The 26,652-nt window shown below is 39.2% G+C and overlaps 1 protein-coding gene and 1 long non-coding RNA gene across 2 annotated transcripts in view; one reads left to right on the top strand and one right to left on the bottom strand.

Moving 5' to 3' along the window:
* ETNK1 (ethanolamine kinase 1) overlaps positions 1–10,642 on the bottom strand; it is a 28,607-nt gene extending 17,965 nt beyond the window's left edge. Inside the window, exon 1 of the mRNA XM_032183608.1 lies at positions 10,354–10,642. Within this exon, the coding sequence (XP_032039499.1) occupies positions 10,354–10,509 (156 nt within the window). The 5' untranslated portion in view covers positions 10,510–10,642. The remainder of the gene's footprint in view (positions 1–10,353) is intronic.
* Positions 10,643–10,899: 257 nt separating this feature from the next.
* On the top strand, positions 10,900–18,728 carry LOC116498252. Its single transcript, XR_004254172.1, has 4 exons — positions 10,900–11,632; positions 14,588–14,682; positions 17,381–17,464; positions 18,492–18,728. It is a non-coding gene; the product is annotated as an uncharacterized LOC116498252 (long non-coding RNA).
* Positions 18,729–26,652: the final 7,924 nt, after the last annotated feature.

Raw genomic sequence — 26,652 nt, 5'->3', positions numbered from 1 at the left:
GAAAAGTAAAAACAAACTGTAAGTGACTTAGATCTGTATTCCTGAAGTGCAAGAAAAGAATACAGGGTCATTCCTTGGCTCAGAAGACAATCTTCACTAGACTAAACATTAAAAAAAGATCTACAGAGATTTTTTCATTTAACACATCAAGAGAAAACCATGAAAACATGCCACAGTGAACTACCGAAACACTACATGTAAAAGGCAGTCACTGAAAGCTCAATATTATGAAACAAATTCTCACATAACCATGCTGAAAACTGATGATGCTGAAATCAAAGCCCAAACAAGGTGGCCATCCTAAAACTGCAATGAAAGTGATCATAAACATGGGGCAGCACAGAAACCATTCTGACGCACTTCAGAATTTCTTTATTTGCTGAACAGTACACAAACACTAGAAAGATATTCTTGGAGTCCTAAGCTACTCCTTTAAAAAGAAAGTAATGGTGAACTGCTTCATACCTGAGTTTTACCTTCCCACTAGTCTTGGGGTATTGCTGCTTGAGAACAATTTGCAAAGTCACTTTGGCTACTGTACAAATTTGATGGAGTACTTCAAATTCAAGACCCCAGTCTTCAACGTCAGGTACCACTCCAAATTTAGAGAACTTCTGACAAGACTCACTCTTCCATCATTCTACTTCATAACTAGTACACGCCACTCAAAAGACAAACAAGCATTTTAAGACTTAAGAGCTATACAAAAGCAGTTTTAAAGCCCTGCAATTTACTGTTGCTTCAGTGACCAGTGTAGTCACCAATGCCTGAAAATACAGAATGCAAAGCAAGTAACTTTCCACAAAAAGAAAAGCATTCATCATCTTTTTACTTACATCTAATGGCAACTTAATCATTGCCTTTCAGACAACAGTGGGGGTATGATTGCTAGAAGTTCTTAGCTATGGGGGGAGAAACCAATACCACCACCAACTGCTGCTTCTCCTTTCATTGGACTAAACTAGTGATTAAAAGGTCTTGCAGATGCTACCAGATTAGCAGGCTAAATCCAGAGTTACTAGGCCACGTATACATAACTGCAGGCAGTCAAGCATTTGAAAGCAAATCAAGAGTAATACAGCAGTTCTCTATCTTCTACAATCCGGGACAGTTTTACAGCTCAGAAAAATAGGTGCTCAGTGCTGTAAAACTTTGTGCCCAGTCAATCCAGAGTGAACACTTACAAACTTGCCAGAAGAGAGTTACCCATCCTAACTCCAGCTCCTAGTAAGTGTCTCAAGGGCAATAGATGAACATTTTCAGGTGACGAGCACACTTTCAGACAGCCAACATCACATGCAAGAACACCAACATTTTTCTGAGTACTTAACAGGCTCCTGCTGTTCTAAACAGAAGTAAACAAATTACAGGTATGGTACTTACAACCATAAATTGCATTCATGTGTATTTGTTTAAATTTATGCCTTTTCTCACACTGTTGCAAACCCAAGCCCTGATTAAGTTATAAAAGAATCAAACATTACACAAAGCATCCTTTCAGGACCTTATACTAAAATAAGCAACCAACAGAAGGCAACTTCAAGTTGGTTCACATATGCATTTACATATGCAGTTTTCCCTTTGGTGGGCATCTTTTAATTAACTTACCACCTTTCTATATGAGGCACTTTTATCATCAATTCTCATTTAGTAAACTTCTGGCACATGACACGAGGCATGTGGAGACCACCTGAACACCTGCATTTGAACATTTTCCAACTATGCAGGTACTGGAAGCTGCGAGCACTTTTGCCTAAGGCAACCTACAAACACTGGGGAAATTTTCTTTCACAACTGACGTAAGTCAGACTCAGAACAAAACTACTGACCAAGGAACAGTCCTGCTGCATTTCAGACCTTATAGGACAGCTTAACATTTAAAAAAAATATCTATATTTTCCCCCTTTTAAATTACACGTCAACAACAGGCAACTTCTCTACTTGCATCACTGTCCCTGAAAGCCTTGGAGGTGTTGGTTTTTTTTTTTTGAAAGCAAAAAAAAGTCGTAAACTTTTCCCCCCCCTTTAAGGTTAAGTGGGTCTAATTTTGAAATGCTAAGTAGTACCATTCAAACACAAGTTAATTTATTTTTCAAGTCTCATGGATATGGAAAAATCAAGCATCACCAGGAGCTTTTTAAACCCTAAAGGCCCTCCACCCCCAGCCCCAAAATTGAGTCTCCCTGTTTTAGAAAGGGAAGAATTCACAAAGATGTTGTGTTTTAACTATCGCATCTTGCTTTGCTCAGATTTCTTATGCGATTTAGCCAACAAACTCAAAAAAAGCAGAAAAAAATGGCAGAGAATACAGAAAGTACTCTGCATAAAAAGTTATGGACAGTCAGTCTTGTGCAAATAGGTTCAGCAAGTCATGCCATAAAGCCAAATTAGCCTATTTACATGATTCACCCAGAATTAGGGCTTTACAGACAGTTATTACTAGCTATTAATAATCCAAAATAGGAGACAACTAATGAAGTCTTTGCCTTAAACAGTCCTCAAAGCACTAAAATAATGTTACACTGTTAGTACAACTTAAAAACTGTACAGTTTAGCATACCTACTGGTTTCCACAGTAAGATACATTTATACTCTTAACACTACTATATTTTTTGTTTGACACTCACACGAATATTACAAGTTTTCTCTAAGATAAGGATCGCATGACTGAGCAATGGAGCAATGTTATCTAATTTGACCAAGCAGAGTATTTCTTCATTTCAAGTGTGGCTTGTAAATCATAGGTGACACCTCTGTAAGGTCATCATCTGCCCCCCACCCCGGTAAGCATATAGTCACAGAAGGAACCTCCTGTGATCACTGAGGAAGTACTGGTTCTCATACTTTTCAGTATACAAATAGAATAAACTCAAAAAGTTCAAAGAACTCACCACCAGAGTTATCTGCTCCTGAAACATGTCGGAAGGATATGCTTTTATGTTCTTAGCAGTTCTCAGAAAGAACTAACTTGCTTAATGACATCCACATATACAACAGTTGTGCTACATTAAGGTTTAGGGTGAAAACCTTTAGTCTAAAAGCACTGATGTTTTCAAGATATGAGCACCCGGCACACAGGTAGCTCCTGATCTGTTCCATTATGTACCTCAAAACAATCTCTTCACAACCATATGCTGGCCTAAAGCTCCTACAAAATCAAGTCAGCTTCAAGTCACTGGAACTTCTGCTACCCCTTCCTATGTCTATAAAAATAACTCTAATCAAGCTTGCCCTTCTCTCTGTGCAGGATAGTACTATGGACAAGAAGAGCAGGTTCAAAGGTCCCGAGAAACGGCAACAGCACAAATAACAGAGACCTAAATAGTACTGATGCAAGGAACAGTAAGAACATGAGGTTTGCTTCTGATGGTCAAACAGAAACTTCTGGCCACCTCACAGCTTTTGTCACACTGCATAGGCCTATTATCCCTCAAAATAAGCTTCATTAGCATTAATAAAAAACTACTCCACAGCAAGGAAATTGGACTCCCTTGACTTATAATTTAGGAACTCTAGCTCTTATTAGCATCTATTTGTAACATGCTGCTATAGGTAATTATTTACACCCAGGAGCATTTATTGATTAACAAATAAATAAGAAGGCAGAAGAGTTTGCTTACTTTTCTAATAACATAGCAGATAATTTCCATACTCTGACATGAAAAAACACTTAATGTTGTCTACCAATAAAAGAATTTAATACTTTGTTTAAATCTTGCATTAATTGTGTACTGAATAATCTGCTTGGAAGGTCTTCCCTGAAACAAACTGAGATGCAGCAGAGCAAAATATCAGTTCTGTAACAAAAGCATGATCAGAAGAGACCCCTATTATGGAGGCAAGAAAAAAAAAATCAGTAAGCTCTCAAGGTCACGTAGAGGATGGAAAAATCTACAGCGTTACATATATGAGGTAGGAAATTCTTGAAATATATCTAGACATACAGAGAGCAAATGGAAGCAAAAAACACAACTGAGTGCATAAAACAAAACAAAAAAAAAAGCACAACTCTGGTACTCTAGTAGTCTGTAAAAACTTAAATATTGTGATATGTACTTATCACCTTGTGGTACCTACTTTCAGGTGATACAATGCTAAGCTACAGCTGAATTCTGACAACATTCCTGGAAATTATATTTATACTGGCCCATGATCTAGGCAAGAAATACAGGAGGAGATTTAGCTCGAAGTCCAGACTGTAAAGGCTCTCCAGCTCTTGGGAACAAACAAATTGTTTACTGAAATACAAAGTGAAGGTTAGAAATCTACAAATGAGTTATTCAAGTGCAGTCACAGAAAGCAGTAGATAGAAACAGGACAGGTCAAGTAGGTCCAGGAAGAGCAGAAACACGTCTTTTTTGAGACAGCTTACTTTAAAAGCAATTATACTTTAAAAATCTCATAATTATCAGGTTATTAGATTTCTGATAAAGGCATGCGCTGGATATATTCCTATCTCATAATAAGTGCTTCAAAAAAGCTTGTATATGATCCTATTGTTCCAGGTGCTCAAAAGAATGAGAACCAAGTTCTGATCACGTGGAACATGCATGAAAAGGCAGAAATTAAGTGTCACAGGGGGAAAAGTAGAAAGCACTTACCACCTACCCAGCAAATTTTCCACAATTTTTTTCCAATTTTTTGTCCTTACATCCACTGAAGGAGAAACAGTAGTAGTAGTAGTACTGTACTGCTGCAGAAACAAACAGAAATGTGATGTTTCTGCATTGATAAGGAGGGCTCTCCCTGGTTCTGCTTCTGAACCCAAAAATGACAGGGAAGATCTCCAGAAAGGCATAATTTGTAATATATGCTTCTTGAAATCTTCTCAGCATTAAAGTTTCTATTGTAAGATGCAACTTATTTTTTTTCTGGGAGAATACAGTCTATGTGAGCACATCCACAAGCATACCTCTGCCAAGAATTCCATACCTTGAAAAGAGGTTCATCATTTCTCCATCTTTTTTCTTTTTTTCAGCTGCTCGTAAGAGAAGACAAAGTACTGGTTGGTTACTGGAAAATGCAGGTCTCATATGTCAGAGAAACATCATCCAAAGGTCCCCAGGCTCTGGAGCCACAACACCCAGGCCACCACACTTTGCAGCTGGAAGCCAGTGCCTACATGACTTGAGCTACGAGCTGGCCATGAACAAGCACCATTTGTTGTGAGAAGCAGGAGCTAGCAGGAAGCCAGTAAATTAATGGTGCCATTCTGTGCTAAGTTTGGCCAGAGGCTGAACTACCAGTTCTCCAGCAAACACTTGGGGCACCCAGCCATGACAGCAGCATGGAGAAAAAGCAATACTACTACTACTGCTTCCCATACCATATAGTATAAAACAAACACTTTTTGGCTACCAATCAAGCCTGCAGCTTCAAAGAACACTTTTTTTTTTTAGATGTGAAATTCCATGTCTTGCATATCCTCAATATGAAGACCATTTAAAATTACATGCAGAATTCTATTATAAAATACTACAGATACATCACTGTTTGCAAGGACCAGTTCTGATCTAAATGTGTTACAAGATGAGTTAATTTTTCTTTGGAGACTTATTCTAGCATAAATCAAAATATTTTGTCTTCTTTCTGAAGACTATTCTCCTACCCAAGGAGACAGTCAGCATCTGATAAGTAGTTGAGAGACTTGTGTAGCAGCGAATTGTTTTAAAACCTTCTACAGACTACACAATACTGATTAAAAGTTACAGACATACATGTAGAAATAGACTAATATAATGTATAAAAGGAGTCAAGATTTTAATTCCAAGAATGAATTTGCTATTCCTACCCTGGAGACTTCTGACATGAATCAGCATCTAAAAGCGAAAAAGCCACAGACTAAAGAGGAACATCTTTAGGAAGCTGTCTTTTCTGACATCACAAGCCTTTCCTGGAAGTTATGTGCCATATATAGCCAGGTAACTAACAGGCTGTGTCTTAGCAAAAATTGACTTTTATTTTATTTAATTACCTAGAATGAGACTCATCAGTACAAACACACCTATACCATGCACAGCTGGATTACATCATACTGGGATGTGGCACTTCAATTCACCCCATGAACATTATTGCTGCTCCACCCACTGATACCATAAAAATTCCTTTACAACAAGATATTATCTAGCATCAAACACATAATGAGAACAGAGAAATCAATCAGCAAATGACATCTACTACCTAAAGTTCTCAATTGCTGCAACACTGTGTTCAAGGTACACCTCAAATTACAGTTTTTCCACAATACAACACCATCAGTGTAGCCCATTCTGAAACAATTTCATGTTATTTTCCTTCACTCATCCTTCCTCTAAGTAGTAACTACTTCCACAACTGTTGAAGATCATATCCTAGAACAGCTAGGTGTTAAAAAATACCACTCTTGAAAAAATGTAATAGCATTCAGATTTAGAAAATATTAGTTTGCTTTGTTCCCCATAAGATTTATGTTTTGTTCCCATTCAATTATCTCATTGCTTTAAATCCCATATACAGTCTGTTTAAATAAACAGAGTATCTTAAGTAGTTCAGAAACCTGAAGCCAGGCTTTTTGTAATAAAGAAAATACAAACATGCAGACAAGAACAGAACTCTGAGCAGCAGCCAGAAAATACTAATTAAAGAAAAGCTATAGAGCGCAAGTCAGGAAGGAAAAAAAGCAGATAGATGGGGGGAGAGGGAGAGAAAAAGCTAACCGGATATATAAGGAAGTAAGGTTTAAGTTAAGTATTTTGTTGGCTGAAGTACAAGTCTTTCTAAGCACAACTAAATCCTTACGAAGAATAGTAAGCCACAGTAGTAAAGTCATGCAGAGCATTGATAAATGCGAAGATATGTACATCCTGAACAAAGACAGCACTATACCACAATATTCCATAATGTGAGTGTGAACGAGAAACATTTGTGAAACCTTTTTGGAAATGATATGGAACAAAGTTCTATACAGAAGCTTGCAGATTCTAAAAAAGTAAATTTCATTCAATAATTGAATCTCCTTAAAAAAAAAAAAATATATATTTTCTCCCCCTTTAGGTTTGTGCAAGGACAAGAACAGTGTTGGCACACAATTTTATCCCAGATCCCCAAGTGATCTTGCAGCTGACTTTTGGATACATATCACACTATGCAAATAATATATGCGTAAATTAACACTATCATTAAGTCTCTTCACCAGTAAGAGCAAGCACCCTTTATTTTTAACATTAAAGAACACTTCAGAATGAAAACAAATACAGATTGTATTCCCTGCTGCTTAACATTGTGCTGTAGAGAGGCGATTATGTATTAACCTACTGAGTCCTTTGTTAGGAACAGACCTATAGATGTTCAGTAGGTCATGGAATGAAAGAATCCCAAGTCTACACTTGGAGTGGTCACTGGCCTTCCTGTACCATAACCAAACACTGATCCTCCTTCAAAAACAAAGTTTCACCTCCATAAAAGAAGGGAGAAAAAAAATAAGATGAGAAAACTTAAGATATTTTTACATTAGGAAGGTGATAAAACCTTTTTATGGCATGAAAGAGTTAAATATAGATAAAGTTTTATTTTTCATTACAATTTTTATATTCAGGCCAACTCATTAGTAATGTCCACTGTCACAAGTTAAGCTGTTCACTAATCCAAGACAGGGTTTGAGTTTTGAAGGGCATTTTACCTCATGAAATCACCAGGCACTGTTCCCTATATTCACTTCAACCAACTTCTGGATTAAGCAAGCTGTAAGCTTTCACGAGGAGGTTGAAGCCTCCACAGAGATTCTGTCCAACCTGAACTACTCTATTTTATTACTTTGATCATGTTACAGAATCAGAAGCTACTAAAACAAATATGTGCTTTTTGTGATAATGACATAGCTTTCTGAAAGTGTAAAGCAGAGAACGCAAACCTCGAGAATTAAAGATTTAGAAAATACAATACCCAGTTCTACACAGCTTCCAGTGCATCCTTAGATGACAACTGCACAACTGAAGTATGTGAAGTTCATATTTAGACAGGAAAATTTTGCTTCTCCTTATCACTACAAAACAACATATTTATGTTCTTATACACAGATAATATTCACATATAACTCGAGACAGGACATGCATTAAAATGAACTGCCTGTGATTCAGCAAATGGTTGGCAATGCTTACAGATTCTAGAATTTCTAAAAATTCTGCATTAAAAGGATACTTTAAACAATGACTAATTATTTTCATCCTGTCCTACATTTGTTTCCTATACTGATACAAAAAAAAAAAAATCAAAAGTCATGAGCATACTTTAAACTTACAGATCTTACAAGAAGTAAGGATTAAATATTAAGATGTTCTAAATACACTCCAGAACTGTTTCACTGACTAAGCAGTTTGGCACACAGAACAGTACATTTTTTTGCAAGAGAAGTTGATTAACTTTTATAAGTCAAGCCCTGGACTCTTCCAACTTCTTACTCATTGTTTTGAGCCAAGAATTACTTGAGAGCAAAGGTAGATAGCAGCAGAGTTCAGAGGAAGCAGTTCCTTCCACCTACCAATGTTCTTTGTCTACTTTGCTATGATGCTGCTGTTTCAAATTAGACAAGCATATTTTCCACGTGATACATGATTCTCATTTTTTCCTCCCTCCTAAATATACATGTATGCCTATCCAATGAGAAGAATCCAGGGCAGATCTTGTTTGCTCCATCCTCTGAACAAAAGCAGTCATCTTCAATTTCAGCATCTTACCGTATGTGATGCATGTGTAACCACATGAATTCTTTGTTGTTATGTATAGACATAACAGTTAAAAACAGACTAAAGAGTAAAAATAAAGGGCTCCTAAAGAGCTTCACAAATAGGATTTTTTGCTGTTGCAAACAAAGAAAATATAAAAAAAAAGTAGAAAATTGTTTGATTTTAATGTAATTTGGTTCAAACAAGATTGAGACAGTTTTTATACGCAAGCACCTAACCAGACACTAGCCTATTACTTTCACATTGCATGGCCAGTCAAATAAGGCCCAGTTCCACACCAATGGCACTGGTGCTTTTTATTCTAATTGCTTTTTCTTCCAAACTGAGCGGTGAAGGAAGGAAGTGGGTTTGTTTTTTTGTGTGTTCTTGTGGCATTTCATTTTAAACATGCTAGAACTTTCCCAAAAGGTCAGGAACATCCCACTTTAAAATGAAAATATTTCAGTTTATTAGAATGCCTGTATGAATGAAAAAAAGGGATGTTGAGAAGTAACCTATCATTAAACTAAAACAAACCCACAAACAGGAAACCTGTTTAATACTCTAGGAAAAATATCCCACCTACACTGGGACTGTGCCTCACTTACAACTGCAGCCCTCAAAGAAATTATTTCGAAAAAAAAAAAAAAAAAGCATTAGCTTTGTTTTCATGCTGAGTCGTGCAAGTCAAATTTCTATTATCCAGAAACTTCATAAAATCGAAGCCCATTTACGCGTTATTACCACAACGATCTCAGTTTTTCTACAGGAATTATTTCCAACTGTTAGTTCACCTCAGGAGAAAAAAAAAAAAAAAAAAAGCTTTACGAAAACGATACACCTCCGCACATTATTAACTGCTTAAAAAAAAAAAAAAAAAAAAAAAAAGAAGAAGAAACAGGTTAAGAGGACGGAAGGAAACGCCCAGAGGAAGGCAGGCTGCAAGCGATGCGCCGCTCTCCCAGCGGCACCTCCCGCACCGCACGGCGCGGGGCTAGGTGCGGTATGTTCTAGAAGCGCCACGGCGCCCGGTCCCGCACAGCGGATTCCGCACGGCGCCGAGGGCTCCTTCACCCCGCCAACCGCCGGGGAAGGCGCGGCGGGCCCGCCCCGGGCGGCGGCGGCCGTTACCTTACCGCGGCACCTCCCGTTACCTCGGCGGCCGTTACCGCGGCGGCAGCGGCCGTTACCTCGGCGGCCGCCCCCTCCCTCCCCCGGCTTCCTTCCCCGCCGCCCCCCGGGGAAGGGGGGGGGTCCCCCGGCTTTGCGAGAGCCCCTGCCCGGCAGGGTGGCGGGGGAGGGCCCTTCTCCTCGGCCCCTCGCCGCCGGGGCGGCACGGCCCTTCCTCGCCCCTGCCCTGCCCGGAGCCGGGCTTCAGGGGGGAGGGCGCGGAAGGAGGAAGAGGAAAGGGAGCGCTAGGGCCGGCAGGGGGCAGGGGATGCTGCCCGGCCGCGCCGCCCCGCCCCGCCAGCAGCCTGCCGAGCAAATGGGGCTCGGCGCAGGGGGCTGCGCTGGGAGGAGGCGGGGGGGAGGGGAAGGAAGCGCGGCGGCGGCTCCCCCGCACAATGGCCGCCCGCCCTGCCCTCTCCTTCCCTCCTCATCCCTTCTCCTCCCCGCCGCATCCCGCCCGCAGGCCCCGCGGCGCCCCCCGTACCTGCAGCGTCACCTCCTCGGGTCTCCAGTGGGGCCGCAGGCGGCGCAAGAGCTGCAGGGCGCCCTGGCGGCAGCCGGGCCCCTCCCGCTCGCTGACGGTGATGTCCAGCTTGGGCACCTCGGGGGAGCCGGGCGGGACGTGGATGTAGTTGGACATGGCGGCGGGCAGGGACGAAGGGGCGGCGGGCGCGACACGGGCGGGCGGCTCTCGCTGGCGTCTCCTCCGCGCTGGAGCCGGCAACTGAGGGGGAAATTTCCACTGGGGCTCTCGATAAAGCGGCTCCACCTCCCCCGGCTGCGGCGCGGAGCAGCCTGGGACAGCGGGCGGAGCCTTCCGCCGCCCGGCCCCTCACCTGCCCGCCGCGGCGCCCCCCCCCGCCCACCCGGCCCCGTCACGGCACCGGCGGGCACGGCACGGTACGGCTCGGCTCGGCTCGGCTCGGCTCGGCTCGGCTCGGCTGCCGCCGTTAGCGCGCTGCCTTTCTTTTCGGTACCTGCCTCAGTAACGCCTTTTTTTTTTTTTAATTAATTTCTGAATCATCATTCTTCCTTCCTGCGGGGTGTATACTTGCCTTGCTCCACTTTGTGCGGTTTCAGCCGGTACCATCGGTATTCCCTCCGGGCGCCGAGGACGCACCGCGCTGTGCGCCTGCCCCGTGTTCAGTATCTCCGTGAAGAGCAGGCAGCCCATATGCAATGCGGAATGAAATTAATCTTGAAAACCGTGCTGCCTGCAAGCGTTGATGGGGCGGTTTGAGATCGTTTTTTCAGCCAAAACAAAAGTCCAGACTATACCAAAATAAAGCACGTTATTTTTTTTTTTTTTTAAAAAAAGGAACTGATACTAATTTTTTGGACATGTTTATATCACCCATAATACTCCCATAAGTACATGCCTCCCATCGCATTCTGTGATCTTCCTAAGTAGGCAACACTGAAGATTCAGGAAGTTCCTCTACCATAAAGCAAGTATTAGGATACCCTAATACACGATAACTACGCAAACAGAATAATGGCCAGGCTTTTCCCTGAAGAGTTTTTACTCTAAATAGACACAGGTCAGGGAGAAAGGGCATAACATCCATTCAAAATGAACAATGCCGAGAGGGAAATGGCAAATTCTACAGTTTGAGTTATTAGTTTCATGTGTGCTCCTCACCAGAACCATGGCACATCAGTAACCTTCCTAGCATGTCATCCACTACAATCTACTTGGGAACATCTTGTTTTTTACCAAGAATGGCTGTCTTCTTGTCACTGAAGGGCTTTGCATAGCCTAAGTAAGTACACCATCACTTCTGCTCCCATTATTTCTATTGAACACCTAACCTTATCCCATAGTTGTTCTTCACCTGTATACCTCTCCCCTCAGATGGAGCTCAACATTTGGAGTAGTCTGTCAACAATTTTTTAGGTCATTTTCATCTTACATCTCTTTTTCTCTCATTCCTCATTATTAGTATTCTCTTCCACTTGAACTTTGGCTCAGACCTTCTCTAGTGTTTAAAATCTTTAGAGACAGGATCTGTCTAGAGATCTGTCTTTGTGGGAGTTCAGGAAACAAAATTGCCTTCTGTTGTATTTTAAATGAAAATATAATGTTTGTGGGTTGATGTTATTAGTGTTAATGTGTTTTTCTGTATCAATAGCCTTTTTCTGTCAAGGATTGAAAGAGTAAGATGGGGGGATTAAATTTATAGTGTCACTAATGTCATAACATTTCCAGATCTAAATGTTATAGCTTCAGTACATTTCTAGTGGTAATATACTTTTGGCTTGCCTTTATTTAAATCTGTTCTTTAAAAGAAAATATTCAAAGTTCTGTAATCCTCTTTCCTGTGATTTTGCATGTCTTTTTGTATACATTGGCCTCTTAAAACCATTTTTCTCCATCTCACCTGACTGGACTTCCCCATTTCTTCCATTAGCCCACTCCGCTTTTCTTCTTTAAATGTAGGACATTTTTAAAGTTTAAACTCTTTTATTATTATTATTATTAAAAAAAAAAATACTTCTTCAAACACAGATCTCATCATTTATACATTATTCAGTTTTTTAAATTAGTATTAGCATAGTAGCTAATAGCATGGTAGTAGCATAGCATGATAGCACCCTATCTCGTCAGGTGATACAATGCCCTCTGCTTCTACTCGGGCAGTTTGGTAGATGATAAGCTAAGACTTATTTGCAGATTAAGGGCAAAGTGACATTTTTGTTAAAATAAAATGTCAGAAGTTGAATGCTCCATCTTCCGCATGACCTGGTCTGAACAGAGATTCAGTCATGCTAATACAGAAGAAAATACTTATTCCTGCCAGAAGCCATATTACTTTCAGTTGTTTGCTCTGAGAAGCCTTGCTAATTTGCCAAAGTCTGACTAAATCTCCAGAAGTTGGCTGTGAATTTATTTTAAACATAAGGGGGGAAGTTGGAGCCATCATGGTGTTTAGATTGTTTGGGAATTAAGGAAACTGAACTTAAAGATCAGTTAGGCTTTTAAACTACTAAATATTTATCAAATAGATAAAAGAACTAGGGATGTTTAGGCAGCAGCACCTTCATTTATTAAGGTCATGGTATAAAGGCACATCCTTTTTGCTTGTCCTCAAAGTGCATGGGTAAATCTTCATTCCTGTTTTACAGTGGTTGAAGAAAAGTTAGAGCTAGCTACTAGTTCTGTTCCCTCTTTACCTTATGTTTCCTGCAAATACTTGCTGTGTTTGAATCAAACCCCAGAAAACATGTTCTGAGGACAGGGACTGTTACTCAAAGTTCCCAGGAACAGTATTTTTTTCCTTTTAGAAAAAATATTTTTACTCTTTTTAATCCTCCTGAAACCTGTACCCTACAAACTGTGAAATTCATTAATAGGAACTCCAGTGCAATCTTCACAGGCTACAAAGCATTCAGGTTGGCTACAGACTTGTTCTTAAAAAGGCCTGATGTTTCATGAAATAAAGGCTTGGGAACACAACATGCATCTTTTTTAGACACACCATACTAAATTAAAGTCATCCTAAGGCTGACCTTATAGACAATGTGGAACTGGAAAAACCCGGGTGCTTTAGTTCTCTCCCAGGCTGCGCTCTACCAGCCAGTCTGGGTATCGACTACCTACAGCCTGTTTGAACTGCTTATCCTCACAATTCTGCCATTCTCTTTTCCATCTTCTGCTAATCAGAAACCAGGTTCTGCCATTTCATTTATTTCTACATTTTTTATCTTGCTTTTAGGTCAGTGCTGAATGCCTTATAAGCTCTTTAAAAAAAAAAAAAAGGAAGAAACATCAGGCTTAGAACCAGTTGTAACTTCCCAGATGCAGTTCTCCTGGCTGCTTGCCAAACCCAGTAATTCAGTAATTGCTTCAGAAGAACTCAGTACATAAATGTGACTATGAGTCGAAAATGTACCCCTTCTAGCCATAATTAACTTTAATAATAGTTTGCATACTTGAGAGTCTCAAAATACTGTTCTTATATTGTCCTAATCTTACAGATAGAAAAATTGAGTCATAAGGTTAAACCTGCCATTAAACCAGTCAGTCAGTGGGCCTGGAAATAATTTTCGAGTTTCAGTCCAGTCTTTTGATCACAGCATTTCTTCAGGGCTTTAAAGAATGTCATCTCTGTTGATTATCCAACATGTATTATTTGTGTCAAGATGAATCACATCTCTGTACACACAGTGTTAAACTGTAATTCAACTCTTATATTTATTTATTATATTGATTTTTAAAGTGCCTGGTGCCCTAGCATCCATATTGATTTACCAGCAACAACTCTCAACACACAAAGTTGATAGTTCTGTCATATGTTTATTGTACTCTATAAACAGATTTCATTTTAATGTTGGTGAAGACTAGCTTGAAATGTATTATTTTTTTAAAATCTTGGCAATTTATAAATTTCTCTAAGATGGATACTGCTTGGCATGTTGTTTATATGGTAAAAACTCTTGTGCAAGTTGCTTGACAGAATAATGGATTATAGCTTTTTCAAGTGTATTTTGAAAGCCACGTATGATAGAGTAAAAGCTTCAATGCTCATTGCAGTTTTATGACTTCATTTTCTAGTAGCCTAGTTAGTGACATGCATGCAACATATTCCATATGATAACCTAGTTGCTAGCTATCTTACCCCTGTATTTTTCCAGTATGGGAGTGCTGCTGTGCATAATGTAGTCTTTATAACAAGTGTGATTACGTGTGAAATAGCTTAGCGGTTTCCATCTTTCAGTTTTTCAGGGTTTCACCTGGAAACCTTGGCAGTTCTCCTACTGGAAGTCTGGACAACTATGGCAATAGGCTTGCTTACCTCCAAGGCTGCTTCAGGTAAATGCACAGACGTCTTCCCTCTAATCTGTCCTTGTCTCAAAGTCTGGGAACCACAGGTTGAACTGCCGTGGATAGTTACCCAGTCACACACACTGCAGGAAACATGGCCTCAACTAAACAAAACACTTAAATGCATTTAAATTAATCTCAGTTCAATGAAGAGACAAAGCCTGCTTAAGTCAGTAGGGCCAAATACATGCTTAAGCAGACGCTAAATCACAACGAGCAGTTCAGCAAGAAATTCCATTATTTCTCCATGCTGGAGGGGCTAAAATGTACATTTGTTGTACAAATGGCTATTTATAAAACTAGGCAAGGCTCTTTGTATAGCCCTTGCATAATAAGAAAGAAAAGAAAATCTTCATACTAATTATGCTACTCAAAAATATAGATTAAGTAAAGCAGCACAAAATAAAATACCACAAAAAGGCCACTGTCTGCATTTATTTTAATAGGGGAAAAAAAAAAAAAAAAGAGTAATTCCAAGTTGATTGATCTAAATTTGAACTGTATACGCATACAATAGTTTGCCATATCCTGAGGTTTTTCTCAAGGGCAACAAGTATACATACTGTGTAAGTACCCAGATTGAGTCTACTGGGGTAAATTTAGTATGCCTCACATGCAAGAATAAATTCACACACAGCAATGTAAAAGGAGAATTTGAACAGCTTTTATATCTTCTAGAAATATCTTTGTAAAATATTATTGACTAATAAAACATCCTCCTAGAGGAAAAAGTCATAAACCTCAGTAATTTGAAACCCTGTGAACAAAGACAGTGTCAAACGTACATTTAAATATTATGTTCGCTTGTAAAAGAAGCCTAGAATACCTTGTTTTCTTATTTTTAAGGCATTATCAGAATGCTATTCTGTTTTTTTTCTAGTGAAATCTTTAATCATTTTTATAGTATAAAAAGGGGGGGAGGAGTAAACTGAACTAAATTAAAACAAATTTAAAAGATACATACAGAATAGTCTTGAGAGACCAAGAATATGGTTATCACATATAAGTTACTGCCAGTTCACATGTAACTTGAATAAAGAAGGAAAGGCAAAAAAAAAGGTAGCAAAGAAGGGAAAGCAAATAATAGGCAGCTTTTGTGATTCCAAATCAATGAGGAGAAATTACTAAACTGGCATAGGTGTTTTCCTCACAAAAAACGTTATTCTAAGTGATCTTGTTGGTAGTTTCAAGAAATCAAAGACTGAAGAATCATAGAAGTTATGCAGAAATAGTGCTGCTTTCTCAATTGTATCTAATCCCTTTGCATCAAGTTGGACAATAATTAGAAAGACTTGGGGGCAACAAGATCACATCCTTTCTTTAAGATTTCCAGCAGCCTGCACATCCAGGCATCTGTCTACCAGACTCAATACTGTTGTTTGTTTGTTTGTGTGTCCCTCTTTGTATAATTTCTCTAAGCCCTGCTTCCAACCTGGTTTATAGGGTATTTCCTACAGGATTAAGGTTAAGGTGACCAGACTTTGTCTATCCTCTCTTAATGACTTTAGGAGGAAAGGCTTCAGAATTTCACTGGAACTTTAAATCCCAAAGATAGTTTTGCATCGTTTTGCATCATATCAGTCTGGAAATTCTTGAATGGATTAATAAAAAGTAATCATTTGTTTTTCACTGAAAGAAAGGAGAGGATAAGTAAGCTTTTATCTGTTCTCTTGCTGCCTATGAAATTTTAACGTGTTTTTTTTTTTTTGTCTTTTTACTTGACACTTCTTTTTTAGCCACTTTTCAAATGGTTTGAAGGGAGAGGTCCCCTTCACTTTTGAAAGGTGCATAATTCCAATTTATCTGGATTAAAATCAGGTAGCATAATCTAGTTTAGTATCCCCTGCTCAAACTTTGACTCTTTTGTCTTTATTTTGATCTTCTGCCCTTACAAGTTTCCTCTGGTAGACTAGAAGTATGTCGTATATATTTGACTAGATCCTTAATGGATTTGGAAGTCCTGTATCCAAGAAACAACCACCTCAAATCAATCTGGGGTGCTACAGTCATTTTCCTTTTTCCTTTTGTTCTATAATCTATATGCTTCTTTTTGTTTGTTTTGTTTTTTCCCCCACTGTCTCAGTTTTTTCCTAGATTCTTGTCTCTTTTTGGCCTTCTCTTTGGTAGTGTTTTTCTTTTGTTGCATGCCAGTGCATTGCTAACTAGCACAGTCTGGTTAAAATCAGTTACGCTGGAGGAACAGAACTTTGCACAGCCTGTTTCAGTGCCCATCCACCAGGAAAACTACCATTTACCTCACCGGGAGCCAAATGAAGTGGAACAGGTTACATCTGTACAGTCACATGTGCTTGGATTAAAGTTCACAGCCAGGCTCTGCTCTCTCACTGCTCTCAGCCCACCACCAGTGAGGGTGCAAATTCCACCCATGGGGGGGGGGGGGCAACAGGGGCTGCCTGGGGCCACGAGGCAGGGGGCAATGTGGGGCCTGGCCCCCAGGGCCTATCCCATCACCTCCAGCCAGAAATTGGCAGAGGCTAATGGGGATGGTGTCCAGGAGAGGGGACCAGTAAGGGCCATTCGTGCCCCTGGGAAAGCAAATCTGACTTTCACAAGGGCACTCCAATTTCCATCCTAAGCCTACAAGTTGTAGGTTGTTGTTTTCACTAGAAAGTCCTGCAGATTTTATTTTATTTTTGTATTATCTGTTACATTATTTTTCCTACAGACCCTCTTAGAGGGCTTGCCAAAGAAGTACAACAGGCATAAGAGAAGAGCACCTCAGAACAGCCTGGTATTTAATCATTGGTTTGTAAATATCTTTTACAGATTTCCTATCTGCATCTGTTGCTATGCATGGCAAATCACTGAATTAGCCAGCTTCTTTTATGCCTTTGTTAAGGGAGAGCTTGGAACATTAAGTTTTATGTTTAGGGACAATAAAGCTACATACTCACATTGGAAAAGTAAAAAACAATAAAACTGTAGCAAACACACAGGGCCAAGTTTTACCAAGGTCTGTGTTCCCCTCCATAAGGCTGTGGAGCCCAAGCACAGCAACAGAGGAGGAGGATGGCTTGCCTGGCTGCTGCCAGCTCGGACTGCAAGCGGGAGGAAATCAAGAAGGAACAGAAGTTGCCATACAGGAACATTCCATACCAATGGGAGCTCACAGCTCAAGTGGCATTATGAGTTTTATCAAATTGCCTTGAAAGAGAGCCGGAAGCTTCACTGCATGGTAAACAAACACATCCCTAATTATCATCAGCTTTCCTAAATTCCCTGTTTCCCCCATCATCTTGCCCCTTAAAGGATTTTGGCTTGTACAGCCAATTCAACTCAGCAGTCTTTATGCTTCGGGATGCAACAACTTTCCTGATCTGTTTGAATCAACAGAACTTTTAATGTGAAAAAGAAGGAGCATTCATTCCAGCTTCACCCCCCTCTCTTCAAAGCACTGTTGGAGAGGAGCAGTGCCTCTGGTTCCCCCTCACACGCCAGGATTTTGCATTTCTATCTCAACCGGGCCCCCCAGCCCCTGTCTGTACAGGCCTCAGTTCACCCAGAACACAGAGCATCTTGTGCAAGCAGGTTGCAGCTGCAACATTCTGTTTCATTTCTGTGATCTACCTATCTTCTGCTGCCATGTTATTCTGAAACTTATATTTTTTATCTCGACTTAAAGTTTCTAAGTTTGTAACGATTTTTGTTTAGAAGATACTGTTTTCCCTGGTATTCATTACAATTGGCTGTGGTTTGAGCATGTCGGGAGCTTAGTCAGCTGCTAGTGCAATGAGAGGCCAAGACTTGTTTTTCTTCTTTTTATCCCTTTCATCCAGTGGAAAAAGTTTCCTGCTGCTTTGCCTACTGATATTCGATATCCTGTCTCCAACCGATGCACATCTTTAAGTTTTAAAGAACAGCATGTCAGCAAGCTCTGTTAATTATCACTCATTTTGTCCTCTCCGTGCTCCCCCCCCCGCCTCCCCTTGCATTGTGAGATTATTTTGGAGGCGGTACTTCTCAGGGGAATGATTGTTCCTGATTCAACTTCACTCGTCTGTAATAAAATAATAATAATAATAAATCACTGTCTTATGTTTTGTGACTATGTATTTATTTAATCTACAGAATTAAAAATATGCTTGCAGTAAAAAAAGCAGCCATTCAGAAGCTTTTTAAGATGTCTTTTACAAGTAAATGATAACGCAAAAAAAAAAAAAGTAGGAAACATGAGAGATTTGGGGAGTTTCTCTTGAAGTAGTTTACATTCTAAAAAATTTTCCTGCTAAGTATCATCCTGCCTATATTTTATGAGAAATAATCTTTCTGGCAACAACATGAGAAATCATCTTTCTGGTAACAACACGAACTACCTGCATTGGAAAGGAAACAGTGCAAAGCTGTTACTATGTCATTATAGATCATTTAATCAAACATAACACTTTGAGTTACTTTAACAATAAATAAATGACAAAAACATTTCTAAAATATTATTCTACCATGAATACTGAAGTCCCTGGTTATAAGCATTTGTTTCCCTGCTATCTGTGGGAACAGAAAGCTTCAGTCTAAAGAAAAACACAAGTATACACAAGCAGAAATACTGAAGGAATGTTTGAAAGTTAGGTTGATCAATCCTACAATTGCATGGATTAATAGCCAAGAATTATATATCAGAACACCTGCAATGTTATTTTATCGATCCTTAGCGGTGGACAAGTGGAACTTATGAGACAGCTGTTCTGTGACGGTCAGTTCTAGTTCAGTAAATGATTGTCTTGCTTTGCTCAGTTTAGTTACGTAGTCATTGACTCAAGGTCAATTTCTGTGCAATCCCTAAGTGTCTCCAGAACAGCTCTGCCCCAGCCAGCTCCTACCTTAAAGCCTGTACCACACATGGAGCCGTGATGAGAGAAGTAGAATAAACCCAGGCATCTGAACCTTCAGAACCATTAAAAACAATCACCTTTAAAACACTGATGAATTTGAGGTCTGGGGTCACAACTTATTTTAGTGCACTTTCTGAAAGTCAGAGATTTCATCCACCATACCTTTTATAGTATTTAAGGAAAAGTTCTTCTGAATCATGTGTACATGAAAGTTTCTGCCAGAAACCAAACTTCTGGCAGAATATTTTTTCCTACAGTAATATCTCCTTTGCTTACTTTTTTATAAAGCAAAATCTAATTGCTTCCAGAAATATTGTGTTTCTATTCACTGGATGTATTTTAACTTTACTTTTCTCCCAGAAAAGAAAATCTGTTGTGTTTCTCAGCATTCTTTCCTCAGCTAGCTGTCCAAATCTGATCATAAGAATTCACTAGATGTTTTCATAAGAATAGGAAGGTTTCTTTTGCAAAGAAAAGCTCACAAATAGGAGGTTGTATCTGGCAAAAGTGTCTGGCAAAGTCTGAAATTAATAAGGGCAGGATCACAGAGCAAAACAAGAACAAAGTACATTTTTGGTGCAGTTACTGAAAGTCGCAGAAATGTTAGAAAACTAATAATTTTTTTCTTTTCTTTTTTTTTAATACTGTATCAAGAAATAATCTTAAAATTAAAAAATAATAATAATAGAAAAGCTGCACGATAGAGAAGCTTAAGCTCAAAGTTCAAGAACCAGCTGAAACAGCCACAGAAGTACCTGTGGAGATAGATTATATCTTTGACCCAGTTTTATGAAACTCTGAAGTCAATTACAGTTTTATGTGAGCAAAAGATGTTTCCATCTGGACACAAGGTGAGTAAAAGCAGTACAAACTTTTCAAAAATACAATAAAAGGTTTCCATTGACATAGACTATGTAAGCCTTCCTGAAAAACTAATTGTAACCTTTATGTCCCTTATCGGGAAAACATCAAATTCACTCCCATAAAACTTATGTCCAGTGAATTTAGACTAAAAGCAAAGCATTTTTAACTGCCACAGACATATGGAAAACAGCACTTTAGGCACCTCACCTAAGTTTTTTGGCTGAATAATTTTATGGCTGATAATAATATCTGCAGTTACTGCACATTGCAAATTATGATAGTAAAGATAAGAGTAATTAAATCTTACTCTTGTAGGGGATAAACTAAATTGTCAGGAGGGTTTTTTTTTTTTTCTTACAAATCTTATTATGTACAACACTGTGCATTTTTAATGGAATATTAGAAATACATTCACCTTTTTTTTGGAAGCCTCTGGTGCTTGAATACCACTGATTATAGGGGAGTGGATTACTGATATCATCTGGCATCAGATTATTTTTTTGTGTCCTTGGTGGAAACCCACAGGACCTGCAAACACACAAGCAAACATTGATACTGAGAGCAATGAATTATGTTTATTTTCAAAAGTACATAGAAATATATACCAATTGTATTAAGGCATCCGCAGTCTTGTATAAGTGCTTTAGTAAGTTTTGAATTTCTTAGCCTGTTTCATTGCAAGAATTAGATACTATTTCTACATTGAGTATTCAGGCCACATCCTTTTGCATGTCAGCACAGAGATCTGGGTGAAAGACTCAGTGGCAGAACTCCCACTTTTCTTCTCCCCTAATGAGCCTTCCAGCTGTTCACAGACTGCTGAGAAAATCCAGGTCCTAAGAGGGTTCTGCATAATTCCCAGTGTTTTTTTTTCCATAGACAAGCCCAGCAGTGTATCAACTGGTGCTGCATGTGTAGAACACATATTAGCATGTGAAACGTAGAAACTAAAAGTCAACTTTGAATTCCTATACATCTATTTTTATAATTGCACCCTAATAGAGCATTATTTTATTTCTGTAACCTTGGTTGTTGTACAGAAACAATAAGGTTGTCAAAAAGGTGAAAGAAATCCTAGGGTGTATCAGGCAAAACAGTTCCAGCAGGGACTGCTTACAAATACAGAGGTGCGTGGGATACAGAATCAGAGGGATTGTGGTACAAAGTGCTGTTGAGACTTCATCTGAAGTACCATGTAGAGTCTCACATGTTAAAAAAATGAAACAGGTATGGATAAGAAATAACAACACAACTAAGTAAATAGAGACCCTCACTCTCTTGTGCAAGGAGTCTAGAGCTTTGCTAGTTCTGTCTAGCACAGGAAAAACTGTGTGGATAGAATCACCCTCTAGAAAGGATAGAATCATCCTCTAGAAAAGTTTTTGGGCAGAAGTCTTTTCTGTTTAGGCTAGAAGACAATATTGGTGTGCACAAAATGGGCATAAGCTGCCACTGGGATTCTAACTAGAAATTTCTAATCATGCATTGATGCTCTGAAACAGCCTTCAAATATGAGTAATGGGGACAAGAAATGTCTTGAAGTTAATAACAAAGTCAGGCTTAGTCTTAAGACAAAGTATGTTTTTTTTTGTTTGTTTGTTTGTTTTTTTCTCCCTGAATCTAAGCAAGAGGGATATTTCATAGCAGTAGCTTTCTGAAGCTTTAGTACATTTTATACATACAACTAAGTGTAACTTCCTTACCCAGAAGGAAAAAAAAAGTATTTAATCTACAAGTTAACTAGTTACATATCATCTTCTGAAAACTACCCCAAAAAATAGGCACAGTTAAATCACAAGAACCTTGATGCCTCTATTGTCTCAAACACTGAATCAAAACTATTTTTTTTTTTAATATAGGTTAGCATATTATCTCTAAGAAATACCAGACATTTCCCTGCTTATTTATTCTGATCGGATAGGGAAGTGCAGAACAACAGCTAGTTAGCTGTACTTTGAATTCAATGACCTAATGTTTGCAGTCGTGGCAGTTTGGAGTGAGAAAAGATGTGCAGAAGCATAAAGCACTCTAGATCCAGCCCACTTCTAGTTATGCATTTTGTCACTTCTGCACATATGAGCAGAAGTGGGGGCATGCCGTCATCTGAGGTGGCTAAAACAAAATTATTCTTTTTCCAGCTTCCTTCTCAGCTGCACCAACTTCAACCATCTGATTTCATTCATCACAACGTAGGTTTCAGCAGTTAACAAAGCTGTGAGCGAGGACTGCATTTTACCACGTCAAAGTTCTCTTCTGTGACTCTTATGGAAAAAATGCATATAGCCACCAAGAATAGAAAGTGAAACTGAGGCATATCTTGCTTATAAGCTGAAGGCTCCCTCTCCTCTGGAAGCTATTCAATATGGCAGATAGATTTGAAATAAAACTTCTGTAACAGCAGGCTGTGACAACAAAGCCTCATTTTGAGGTTGGAAAAGCTCATAGCTATAAAGGGTGCACCTGAAAGACAGCTGGTATTTCTTTGCTGCATGCAGATGACAAAAGATGTCAATAAGCACAATTTTGAATGCTTATAAAAAGCTTTGTATGCTTTTTGAATCACCAATGATTCAAAAGCCTTGTATGAAGTGAATTACAAAGGATTGGCAATTATCTAAAATCACAGGTGGAGTCATCATCCTTCCCACACTGTTTTATTAGTTCCCCTAGCTTAGTAGCATCCCTCTTCACTCAATTTTTTGCCTCAGCCTTTTAGTTCTCACCCACATGCAAGACCAAGACCCCAAGCTAAGAACTCGAAAGCACTGTATTGCTCGTGTGAGTATCAGAGCACATCAAACAGCACGTGTGCTTCTCAAACACTTAATGATGCATGCATCAGTATTGCTGCCTGCAGAGATTAAACAGCATACTTTTAACGGTTTCACCCCAGGCCGCTGACTGTGCTTTTGGACTACAAGTAGTCTACCCACACCAACTTCTAACACCATATCAGGGCTGTAATAAATGATCCGTGGTGTAACTAATCTACTGCAATAGTTTGTGTGTTGCCTTGTTTCAATGACACCTAAAAAAAAGAAAGAAAGAAAGAACAAACAAACAAAAAAAGGCTCTACCCACACATTTTTTATAACATAAGATCTTTGAGGGCAGATATCCTAAGAAAAATGTTTCAAATGTTATCTGAGACAGTTTGCACTTTTTAAAACTTGAAAGATCAATGCTATTATGCTCTTTCCCCACACATCCAAACAATAACAAGGTTAAAATAACATTAGCTCTTAATTTCAAAACAATCCTCCAAAATGAAGAAGGCTGCAATGATTAATTTGTTGACTTAAAGCACTGAAACTTTAAACATAGCGTATTGAGATAATCTCAGACAAAAGTGGAAAATCACTGGAAGGGAAGGCCACAGATAAAACATGATACAAAGGTGATAGCAGTTAACTCTTTGCCTTCAGAAGCTGTGCTAGAACTAGGCCTTCAACAACTCAAGGCCTCACTTTCACACAAATCACAGCTACACTTGGCAAAGACTCTTGAATTCTTTGACCTTTGCAAAAGTTATGAGGATGCTTGTCTTTGAAAACTTATTATATTAATCTTATGGCTTTATATATATATATATATATAGTATTCAAGATTCACAATAATAACATCAGGAAAACCAGTAGATTTTCATGCTATCACAAGTCATTTGTGGGACATCTCAGCACTGTCAATACAAGATTAAGACAAAATTAGTGAACGTTTCTAAAATTGCGGATGGGCATACTAAAGTATTCTTATTTCTCCTTGCCTCTTTCAGAGGGAAAAGATTAACCAAGGAAGGTGTTTTTTTTTTTTTTTTTGTAGTCTTTAAATTCAGAAGTGGCAAGACAGTAGAGATCTTTCTTACTTCAAGAGCCTTAACTGTAGGATGCAGTTCTTATAGGATGATAAGGACATACTCGCATACATGAAGAGCCTTCCAGGCAAACGTAGAAAATAATTTTTGTTACTTTTTAGAAATATATTACTGTCTTATTATTTTATGGGAAATACAAGCTTACTTTTAATTTCAGCAGAGCTCCTTCAGCTGCTAAACATCTTAGTTCTACCTAAGTCTACTTGCCTTACTTTCCAACTTCAGTAGCGCAGTCTTGCTAGAGCACTGAATGCATTAATACAGTTAAACCAAACCAAGCTGCCCCCACCATCCTGTAAACACCTCCCTCCCTAAGGTGATTATGAAGACTCCCTCCAACTTACTTCCCATCTTCTCCTGGCTTTAGCTGCGTATCCTCAAGATGAACACTAATATAGCACGGCTAACCTTGGATGGGGCTTCTTTGAAAACAGTTTGGGGAGAAAGAGCTGTGAAATTTTGTAACCAGAGGGGGGTGTGTGTGTGCACACACGCACGAGTGCGCGTGTCTCCACAGCTTCTGCCCATGGGCTAGAAGCTGGGATTAGGCTTTGGCCCCTGCCCTTAGACCTTTCTTCTGAGCTGTGGAAGGTTGGTTGCATCCAAGCTTGCAATACACAGATCATGACCTTGCTCAGCTGGCTTTTCTTGACTTTTGACCTGCTGAGTTACTGGAGGTTTGACTGCTAATTATTGGGCCATAGACTGAACTCTGTTACCATCACCAGATGGTAACTCCTGTCTTGCCTAAGTAGGGTCTGTGTTTAACATGCTTTTATCAGAAGATGCTTGGTTGCTTTACAAAATCATTATATATAACTATGTATTTATGTTTCTTAACTTCTGCTGTTCATAATCATCTTTGTTAATAAAATCAAAGCAGCACCTCCCCCAGCTGCTATCAACACAGTTCAAGGTGATGATCATAATTCTTCCATACATAAAAGCAGAAAAAGCGCAGACCAAGCCTGATAAATGTGAATTTGTGTACTTTGAAAGCAGTTTCAAGATACTGCCCTCATAGTTCAAAAGCTCCATAAATTGCTGCTAACAGGGTCAAATGCAGCACTGAGCACAACTCTGTCAGGAATAAATTAAGGTAGTACTCAGAACAAGTACAGATGTCAGAGAGCATCAGTTAGCCACATTTTACTCTATGAGAGGTTTTTACTTAAGAAGTTAGGTGGTAAATATCAAATATAATGAGTTTGCTTTAATGGCTAGTAATCATGAGAATGAACTGGATTAATTCACAGTTATACAGAAAGAGCCAGTACTGAGACCATCCATCTGTTCTCCTTTCCAAACTATATAACACATGTACATGCAGTAAGACTATACATGTCAGATTTTTTTTTGGAGAAAGGTGGTGCCTCAATCATCCTGCAAGTCTTGAACTTCTATGCTTTCTCTGTGAAGGGAGATTTCCTTCTCACCCCAGGGCACGCAGGAATGTTTATAGGAGTCATGACAAGGCTCTCATAAATCAGAATATTGCTTTGATAGAAGCAGTCAGTTTGATCACTCCAGAAAGCCATCAGCTATGGATAACAATCCGTTCTGCTTTGGACTTCTGTGTAACATAACATACAGCATAACATTTTGCCACTAAACCCACCTAGCTCTGCTCCCTGAACCAGCAGCATGGTTCTCTTGCCACACCACAAGACACAATGCATATGCTCAGCAGAAAATACAAAATGAACTTGGAACTTCTAGTTGGGGCTTCCTGCCCACCCCCACTCCCTGAGAGCTCTGAATAAAAAAGAGACAGCTTCTTCTCTTTGTTCATCCTTCTCCCCTGCCACTGTGAACCTGAAGTGAGAGGTCTTCTGTCTTGTGAAGTGCTTCATCTCTTCGCAGTCACAGTTCCTTCTTCGTTCACATGATGTGTCATGACCACTTTATTAAACTGAGCTTGAATGACAATTTCTGCAGCAGTAGAACATATTTTTCACAACAAACTAGATAGTCATAGAAAGTGAATTATTAGGATGAGTCCCTTTCAAATTGGGATATTCTATGATTACTTTAGGCTTACAGTTTATGACTTTACCAGCCTGAATTGGGAACCTAGTTTTTATGCTTTTGTACTAATGGGGGAGAGAGAGCTCAAATCAGTAGCCTCCCTGTCTCCTCTGGCTTGGCATGAAATTTAAATTCTTAAAATAAACAAGGTGAATGCCTGTCAGATGTTTTCACAGCGAATGAGTATCATCACAGTGTAGACACAAGGCAGTGTTCCACTTCTGCAAGAAGATGAATATTACATACTGCTGAAAACAAAAATTCAATGAGTTTGCTTCATGATTTTTTTTTGTTTATGCATTAAAAACTTTGAACATTTAATAGCTCACAACATTATGTCTATTC

This window comes from Aythya fuligula, chromosome 1 (genome assembly GCF_009819795.1).
Source record: "Aythya fuligula isolate bAytFul2 chromosome 1, bAytFul2.pri, whole genome shotgun sequence".
Taxonomy (NCBI): domain Eukaryota; kingdom Metazoa; phylum Chordata; class Aves; order Anseriformes; family Anatidae; genus Aythya; species Aythya fuligula.
Note: the sequence above shows the minus strand (reverse complement) of the source record. Positions and strands in the feature narration are given on the sequence as shown.